We start from the raw sequence: 9,368 nt of genomic DNA, 5'->3' as shown, positions 1-9,368 counted from the left end.
AAGATCAAGTTCAACAGAGAGAACGACGCGCTGACGAAAGCCCTCGGGAATCCTGAACACGGAGGACGTGTACGAGGCATGGGGCACATTCCGTGGAAAATAGGGTTCCCCGTAACGATGACCCGTACGGTTACGAAGCCGTAAGAGAAAGATGGATCGGGAAGCGAGATGTTGTCGCGCGGTTGGCATCGGAAATGGATGTGATGAAGAAAACCGTGAGTGTACTAGTAGCCGAAAGAGATGCAGCTCGGGCGCAGCATGAAGATCATCCATTGGATCTCGGAAGCCAGCAGCAGAAAAGCAGCGTGGCTTCCACGGAGGCCCCACCGGCTGGTGCACCGACGATCGAAATTACTGCACCGGAGCCTCGGTGGTGGAAATTACTGCACCGGAGCCTCCTCGCTACCCCGTGGACGATATAAAGGAGATGAAAGAATGTCATCTGTATTATCCTATCGGGAACATGTCCATGAAGGTAGCCATCGGCAGTGCTTTACCATGTTTGCCTGGAGCACTCCACCACAACAACCACATTCAAGATGGCTATGCTCGTGTCACGGTGGAGGACATAGTCCAAGGGTTTGAGGACCTGGACATTGACATTGCTACACCTGAAGGGGCGAGAAGACTTGGAGATGTCAAGCGCCAGTTCATTCTATGGCAAAACAAGTTTATCAAGTTTCCAGGCGAGGCGCCAACAAGTCCACCCCCCTACGGTGGTGGTGGCGGTGGCGGTGGTGGTGGTGGTGGTGGTGCTTCACCTACACCTCCTTCACGAGGGCCGACGCCGCCCCCCAATTCACCTCCGGCGGGTAAGCAGCCGCCGCCCCCCAGTCCCCCCGGCGGGTAGCGGACGCCGCCCCCAATCCACCTCCGGCGAAGAAGCGAAGCAGTTCGGACTATCAACCCGGACCCTTATGTACCTAAGACCACAAAGGTACCGGAGCCATCACTGAAGCCTCTCCCCACGAGGCCTTGGGAACGTACTGCCGAGGAAGTCGACGCGGCCGCGACTCGCGATTATGAGAAATGGAAGGCGGAATGCAAGAAGAAAAGAGAGCCCGAGCCCAAGCCGGTATTTTCTCGATGAGCAAAAGAACTCGGGCTAAGTCATTTTTGAGCACACCGTCCCAAGCCGCGAAGAATCTGCCTCGACGACTATGCACGTGAACTTCGTAGGCAAGCACTCGCGTTCAAGAGGAACCAAGAGTTGGCGGAGAAGCAGGAGAAGAAAGCCTTGGAGGAGGCCGAGAAAAAATTAGAAAGGGGAAAGAAGTTGCCCAGCTCGGGGAACAAAGTAAACAATCGATCGCCCCCTCATAGTGCAAGCCGCCGGTCCGGATGCCCCTGATATCATAGCAGCTGCGGCAGCACATGGATTGACTCGTAACGAGTGCCGAGAGAACAAGCGGCCAACTTAGGTATCACTCTTCGTGCACTCGTTAGGCCTTGATGAGGCGCCAATGAAGGACGTAGTATTTACATATGTGGAGAATGGCCCTCTCGTCGAGCCTCGCGCAGGAAGAGGATCTACCTCGACAAATGAAAGGTCTGCTAAATTGGTACAAGGGTTACATAAAACTTAAAAACGCCAAAGACTATATTTATGCGGAAGTTAGATATGAGCATCACTTCAAACATTACTATATAACAATTCATCGGAGTGAATTGTTCCAGCTGTTCAATCTGCGCGAGCTCGACAAATCTATCATCAGTTGCTACGTTCTGTAAGTGATTTATTAATTTCTACCCCATCTCGTTCATTGCCTGCACTATATATATATATATATATATTGTCCTAACTATCTTGTTGTGTACGCTATTATGCAGAATGAAGAAGCGGGAAATGCGAATAAGGAACATCCATGATGTTGGGTTCATTGACCCACACATCGTTAATTCATATGTGTTAGAACACCACCCCGCCGACGTGGAGGAAGACCTGTGGCGGTTTTTTAGAAAACAGGAACTCAAAAGTGATATTCTATTTCCTTACCATTTACGGTGAGTGTTTCTGTCTTGAGCACATTCTCTTTTGTTTACTCCATGCATGGTATGTGGCTAATCGACGAGTTATGCATGACTGTGCATGTATCGTGTCCGCAGGTTCCACTGGATTCTGATGGTAATTCAATTTCACACCTCCACAGTTCTCGTCCACGACTCTCCGAATATGGATGCGGCGCTTTGGGCCGACATGAGAAAAATGATGCAAAAGTAATTGTTTTCATTCATTTGCGCTCTATATCGATCGGCCTATTTCGTTCATCATTTCCTAATATCAAGTAACTAATTAATAACTCTCTTGTTCATTTAATTTTCTTTGCCTCGTAGGGTTTGGAGACGGTTCGTAGATGAAAAGGTCGGTGAATTCAAAAAAGAGCTACAATTTAGAAGGGCGAGTGCCGGGACTCGAGGATATTCAGCCACCGGGGACCAATCTATGTGGATACTATGTTTGTGAGAGGATCCGGAGATACACCAATGAGCGGGACCAGTCGTCTGAGATCAACATCAAGAGGAATAACCTCCGGAAGACGTTTAGTCCGAAGCTCGCTTCCGACCACTTCAAGAGGAACTAGCTGGATGGTTCGCGAGGAAGTCATCGATCCTAGAGGAGAACACTATGTAGAGGACGTAGAACTTCATATGCACTAAATTATGTATGGAAACTTGTTCAAAATTGTATATGGTCATCCGATATTGAATATATATTGTATATTCCTCTTGAATTCTTTTTGGTTCTAATTTCAAATTTGTTTGAAATTGTACATTCATATGCATGTATATATGTAGTACCGTAGAATATGTGAAACTCCTTCAAAATTAAAACCCAAAAGAAATAAAACAATACAAATTAAAAAGAAACCAGGTTTGGGGGGGGGGGCTAAAACCCTAAACCTGCGGAGGCCTTTAGTCGCGGCTGGCCAGAAGAACCGCGACTAAAGGTCCTCCGCCCTGGCGCTCGCCTGCCGCCCACGTGGACGGGCCTTTAGTCGCGGTTCGTAAGGAACCGCGACTAAAGGGGGGGTCTTTAGTCGCGCATAATTGGTCGCGGTTGCGCAACCGCGACTAATGGCAGCTGCGAACCGCGACCAATGGCCGTTTTTCTACCAGTGTACATCATAAAAGGACTTCTTATTCCACCTGTTTTATTGCAGCCGATGTTTGTCAGTCCTTTAGTCCTCAAGTTAGGAAGCCATAAGTCTACTACTAACATCTAACTTCAAGTCGCTTGGACCGCTGGTGTAAGTTCAGTGCCCCTGAGGCAAAGCCGACCAAGTGACTTTCGCCGAGATCATTGCAATATCAGTCTTTATATTTTGAGTTGAAACGCCATGATTGTTCGCCCTGAAGGAACACTGCCGTTCAATGGAACCAGATGACTCCGAGTCCACCTTGAACTTGAAGCTCAAAAAAGAACCTATAACTACAGCAACCACCGAGCTCTTTAAGCCGCATGGCTCACTAACTGCACCATCGAAGATCTGGATTTCTTGTTTCAACTCACTCGGAAAGCATGAGAGACACAAGTTGAAACCAGTTCGCACTTCTGATAGGAGAATTTCTATAGTTGCCTCAACTGCATCTTCAAGACCTGAGGCAGTTATATCAATTGCACCACAATCTCCACCGATTCGATTCGTGATCACTTGACAATTCTGCATGTCATTGAAGTGTATTAATGATGCACCATCGATGACTTGTAGATCATGTTTTTCTTGTCCATTTATCTTGATCTTCATGTCATATTCGATTAGAATATTGCCACACAAATCTATCCCTCGCTTAGGGCCAGCCATCTTGATAGAAGAGCCCTACATAATAATTATAGTAATTCTTCAGATAAAAGTAAGATATATCTCAAGCAAAGCACTTCGGCTATACTATATGTACCTAAACGATGTTTCAGGTGTACTAACTAATATGTTCCTCAATGGGAAATTTTATGGTTGAAAAAAAACCTTTTGTCATGTGTTAAACTAAATGGTTGTAAGGTGCATAAAAGTGCTAAGAGATGGAAAATTTGACCACATTTATGTAATTTTTTTATTCTAAGATATTTAATTACACAAGCCTATTGAAATGAGATGATAAAATAGAACAGATTTTGCAGAGACGAGATCATTTTAATTAAGGCTATGCATCTTCATATTCCACTGAATAAAAGATAATCAATTATTGTGGCGTCCAAAGTAGCAACCAAGAGGCCACAAATTATGTTTGTTTTCGTTTGAATGCAGGATCCTCACACAGTTTAATAAGTTAGAAGAATTTTCATGGAAAATCATTAATTCACAATCGAGAGTGTGTATGATAATGTAAAATATTTAAACGGTTTGCTGTACACTATCGAGAGTGTGTATGATCGACTATCATTAGTTACATGCATGTCATATCACGAATTAAAAATAGTAATTTGCAATAGCGAACAAGTACACTTAACGCCCTCATGTATTGAGGTCAATCTTCTTAACCACCTCAGGTAAAACATTGCGTATTTGATCTAAATAATTTCGTGAGGCAGTTTATGAAGTTGTGCCTATGCATGTGGTCAACACCAAAACCATACTTCTTTTTTGGAGTGGGTTATTAAGTAAAAAGGAACTAAATACTTGGGGTACTAGGTACACTAATTCCTTAAAATAATTTCAGATAAGAGTGGATGTGCACCTGCTCCAAGATGATGGGATCATCCCTGCTAACACTGACGACATAATTAAGCAAAGGATCCAAATTATCCCGCACTGCGATGTATCCGTACAACTGCACCAACCAGCCATCAATAGGAGCCTTAGCCAGCTTCAACGAGAATATCTGGAACATGCAATTAGGTGGATGCCGCCTGCAATTTCCATTGAGGAAGACACAACGGTTGGGGTGCGTTAACGACATCGCCTCCAACGAAGCTTCACAAGAAGAAAATGTGAAGCAAAATCAGCCTCAAGATATTTAAGCAGAGAACAAATATGTGGATTGGAGATTTGGAAAGTATGTTGGATACGGGAGATATTGGTAGCATACTCTCTCTGCGGTCCGCGACACGGTAGTGTTTCTTCCACGCGTGCGTGCACTCGTACATAGAACCGTCACGGTGGCTGCTTCTCGGAAGTACATCCATGTGCACTAGGCCGTCCTCGTCCAATGGTTTCCGAGGTATATGAGGAAGCCTATCGCAGCTGCATCAGACCGAAATAAGATTGTGTCATCTAGCTATCAGCCAGGGGTGAACCCACGCTACTTTTTTTTTATGAGTGTTGTTCTAGATAATAAAAAGAAGGTCTCCCGTTTGCCCTAATTAAGAAGGTAAAGAAATACAAGTTTTGCCACGATGCAGATCTAAATCTATGGTTAGCAGGTAGAGAAGTATGAACACAAACCTGGGAAAACGACGGATGGCTGGAAAATTGGGAACCACCTCCTTGGCCATGGGTGGTCGAGAGGCCAGGAAAGGTCGCCAGAGAGGGGCGAGGTGACGGCGAGGCATTGATCGGGGGTCAGGAAACGAGATTGGAAGCGTCGGACGAGGCGAGAATCTGTGGTTTTCATGGCCTGATGGGCCGTCTGATATCTATAGCTACCAGGGCGGCCTAGCTAGCTGCAGTTATGAAGAAAAAAAGATTATTCATTATTACTTGCAATGTACAGAACATTTGCACTAAATTCATATACAAGATCCACCATAAGTAAAAAAAAAATACATACATGATCCACCCAAATATATACACATGATTTTTTTGTTTACATGATCCGGTTATGAACATTTTTCGTAGCATGATTCGTTTCTAAGTTTCAGCTGACACCAACACGTATGATCAGCGCGCGTGCATGCAGATCCTTGAAGCCGCGGACGGACGGACCGATCGACCGATTGTTTGTTCAGGCGGCGTTGTGGCCGCCGCCGTGGAGGTCCTCGAAGCTCCAGTCCCGACGCACAGCCACGCTGCGCCGGAGCCGCGACGGCGTGCCGGTGTCGGCGGCGATCCGCGACGCGTCCACGTCCGCCACCGACGACTTGCACTTGCGCACCATCTTCTTGATCATCGTCTTGGTCGCCTCCGCCGCCTTCCTCGTCGGCGTCTTTGCCAACTTCTTCTTCTGTTGCTCCTGCTGCTGCTGCTGCTGCTGCTGTCCCTCGCCCTCATCGGTCTCCTCCTCCTCCTCGATCGTATGGTCGTTGTCGTCGTCCAGCATCAACGATGCGGAGCCGGGCGTCCGGATCGGCGCGAACCGCGGCTGCGTCGACCCAGGACCACGGTGCAGCGCCGTGCAGCAGGTGGCCGTCTGCGGCTGCGAGGGGCCGTCGTCCTGGGCGCCGGCGCCGCGGCTGGGCGCCAGGTTGCACGTCAGGTACGACGACATGCTCGTGCTGCCGTTCGGCTTCATCGATCAATTCGTGGAGGCCGGGACTAACCAAATCAGCTCAGCAGGAACGATCGATCGATTGATATGTTGCCTCTTTCTGGACGTTATGGTTATGGATGGATGGATGGAGGGACGTCCGGCCGGTCAGATGGATCGGCATCGATCCGTTTTATCGTTTGCATGCATGCAGTGCTTCTACGCGCCGCCCGGCCTCCGCGAGCTAAATTTGGGGCGTACGTGTCTAAATTTGGATGGACAAGCATGCAACACGCCTGTATAATAGGTGTATATACTCCGAAAATGCACTAGTGCTTATAAAATGGGGCGCAAGTGATATCGTCTCCGTCCGGTGCTGCTGTAAGATTCCCGCGCCGGACCCACACGCTGGAAGGTTTGACCGCCCATTTAGAGAATACGAGCGACGAGCCGTATACACCAGCGCGACGTCCTCGTATGTTATACGGTGGTGGCCCACCAGCCGTATACACAGCGCGTCTGCGCGTGTCCCTGCCTCAGACGAGACGCACACCCGTAGGGCGAGAGCGGAAGCGAAAATCTAGATCCAGACGACGCCGGCCACGATGCAGGTCCATGGCCGACCTCAACTCCTTCTCAGGTCAGATCTCGAACGCTGTTTCCGAATTCGAGCCGAGATTAGCGCTGCATGCTCTCTGATTCCGCTGCTCGATTCTCCCTCTAGACTCGCACTGGATCGACCGAGAAGATGCAGTCCGGACGGAAGATCGGTGCTACAGTCCAAGCTGAAGCTTCGACTCGGCGAGCTATGAAAGCAGCAGCGGCGGCGACAGATTAACAGGAGGGAGCGGTAGTTCCAGGTCCGGCACTACAGATGACGCGTCCCGTGGCTCTGATTCGCAGCCATCGCCGGGGTCATTGAACGACAGGTGCGTAATCCCCTCCGCCTGGCAATGATCTGCGCATTTAAATTGGCTCAAATTCTGACTCTATAGCTAGCGCATATATCTCGTTTATGTGGTATTGAGATTAGGCGAGGTGTTAAAAAGTCAGACAAACTGAGGGAGGATAACCGAGAGCAACCATATGTGAAGTCTGGTTTTTTTGAGACGCTCGTGTCAGTGATAGTCTAGCTAATACGGGAGTGGAATCATTTTTGGAGTGGGCAAAATGCGCAGGAAGCAAATCTCTGGGTTCTAAGAGATGCAAAGTTGGTTTCAGAGGTTTATTGTTCAGTTAGTTTGAGAGGTGCAGATGTATTTTCGGAGGAACTGTGGTTGTATATTTAAAACAGACTGAACTTGCTTTTATTGTAATTCAGATAAATTAGATTATATGCAGAAAAAAAGACTCCACTTATGCGTAAGTATTCATGCTTGAACAGTGGCCATCTTGCCGCTGATGTAGAATCCACTCTTGTTTGTGCTAATCTATATGTAATGATAGATAGGCAATAACAAAAAGCATGAAGAGTGGAAGTAGCGATATAGTATAAGGATATCTTATTCTCGACAGGTAGCTTCATGGAAGAAGAGGTTTGTTGGAAGAAGAGGTTCGTTGATTTCCGATGCTCATAGTTGCTCCCGTATGTTAGTAGAATTATTTTCCTAGTTTTAGTGTGCCATGGTGGGTTGGTAGACGCGGCTGAAATTATACCTATGAGGTCATGTAAAATCGTGGACAAATGCTATTTTCAGAAGATTTTCTTTTAACAAACCGATTGCTAATGCGTTTGATTGCAATTCAGCATGTCTGGTGTGATGAACAGTTTGATTTGTCGATGCAGGTGTAGTAATTCCAGTATTTAAATAAGGGCCGGCTTATTTTGACCTCAGTTGGTTCATTCATTGTTTAGTTGTATTTTCCAAGTAACAAATGATTAGTCCCCAATAACATGTCCCTTTTTAAGTTCTCGATTTGAGTTCATATAGTCCTTAAATTCTCCAGTCCCTTTGCGTGAGCCCGAGTTATTCCCCGCCAAGTTCTGATGAGGATTATATGCAGTACAGTAGCATTTCATATTTTCATCTATGTATTGCATCTCTAATTTGCCCTTAGGTTTCAAATTTCCATCGCAGTTTCTTAGGCCCTTCGTGTATGTTAAAAATTCACACGCATTTGCTACGCCTGAGTTTTATGCACTGTTAAGTTTCTACCCTCTTGTACGTTGCTCAAACATTATAGGTTTTATTATGTGAGTCAGCTGGTAATCTAACAGTATCATTTACTAATGCCTTTATGTTTGTATGAGTTCAGACTATCAATTTCTTCTTGATAGACATATTGTTTGTAGGAGAATTAGCTCCTAAATGAGAATCATTTACTTAGACTCGTGGATTCTTCATTGTACATACTCTCAAGAATTGGGTAGGGGTGCATGACAGAGCTGGTGATGTGGGGGCAGCCCGCCAGCGCCGGTGTTGCGGATCTGCCGCGTGAAGGTGATGGGGGTAAGGACTGACACCAGAAGCTGGTCGGCCCCATGCAGACAAGAAGCACATCATCATGTCCTGGACCTCCGTGTGAAGATTTGTTAACTGTATGTAATAGGGAGATGATCCATATAAGAACTTCATAAATGAGGGATTGGTATACCGTGAATATCTCCAAAGAACTTTATAAATAGAGATTGGTCCGTCATGAATATTGTAGTTGGTTTCACGGCTGCTCAGAGTCACGAAGTTGCCCTGAGGTGAACATGGACTGTTTAGTGATCATAACAATTTGTTCGGTGGCATAATATGATATTACATTGAGATTTAACCGTGTAAGTCTTAAATACTTCTTATCTTCACTTGTCACCTCTATGGGATGCAACAATGTACCATGTTGATAATTCTTTGAGAGCGGCATGCCAATATCTTCACGATTAATCCCAACTATGTATGAGGTTACATGACTGTGTATGATATAGAGATTTTGATGAGGACTATATGATATTACCCGGTGTACGATATGGCCATTTTGTTAAGGACCACATCGCTATACTAGTTCATGTAATAAGACGACGGGATCACATCCGGAGG

General features: G+C 46.3%; 1 protein-coding gene and 1 long non-coding RNA gene across 2 annotated transcripts; one reads left to right on the top strand and one right to left on the bottom strand.

Annotated features, from left to right (window-relative positions):
• Window positions 1-3,254: 3,254 nt before the first annotated feature.
• On the bottom strand, window positions 3,255-5,431 carry LOC124689468. Its single transcript, XM_047222993.1, has 4 exons — window positions 5,382-5,431; window positions 5,026-5,180; window positions 4,675-4,910; window positions 3,255-3,818 (listed from the first exon to the last, which is right to left on the bottom strand). Exons 1-4 carry the CDS (start codon window positions 5,429-5,431, stop codon window positions 3,255-3,257), a joined length of 1,005 nt encoding a protein of 334 aa, XP_047078949.1.
• A 1,318-nt stretch (window positions 5,432-6,749) lies between these two features.
• LOC124691539 lies at window positions 6,750-9,159 on the top strand. The gene is made up of 2 exons (XR_006998989.1): window positions 6,750-6,982; window positions 7,067-9,159. It is a non-coding gene; the product is annotated as an uncharacterized LOC124691539 (long non-coding RNA).
• Window positions 9,160-9,368: the final 209 nt, after the last annotated feature.

This window comes from Lolium rigidum, chromosome 2 (genome assembly GCF_022539505.1).
Source record: "Lolium rigidum isolate FL_2022 chromosome 2, APGP_CSIRO_Lrig_0.1, whole genome shotgun sequence".
Lineage (NCBI taxonomy): Eukaryota > Viridiplantae > Streptophyta > Magnoliopsida > Poales > Poaceae > Lolium > Lolium rigidum.
Note: the sequence above shows the minus strand (reverse complement) of the source record. Positions and strands in the feature narration are given on the sequence as shown.

What these genes read in the sequence shown, in the direction of transcription:
- LOC124689468 (XM_047222993.1), bottom strand. Translation starts at nt 5,431, where the DNA reads ATGGCCAAGGAGGTGGTTCCCAATTTTCCAGCCATCCGTCGTTTTCCC. An exon ending in TGTCGCGGACCGCAGAGAGA is followed by an intron (nt 4,911 to 5,025) that starts GTATGCTACCAA and finishes CTTCTTGTGAAG; the next exon opens with CTTCGTTGGAGGCGATGTCG. An exon ending in ATCCCATCATCTTGGAGCAG is followed by an intron (nt 3,819 to 4,674) that starts GTGCACATCCAC and finishes ATTATTATGTAG; the next exon opens with GGCTCTTCTATCAAGATGGC.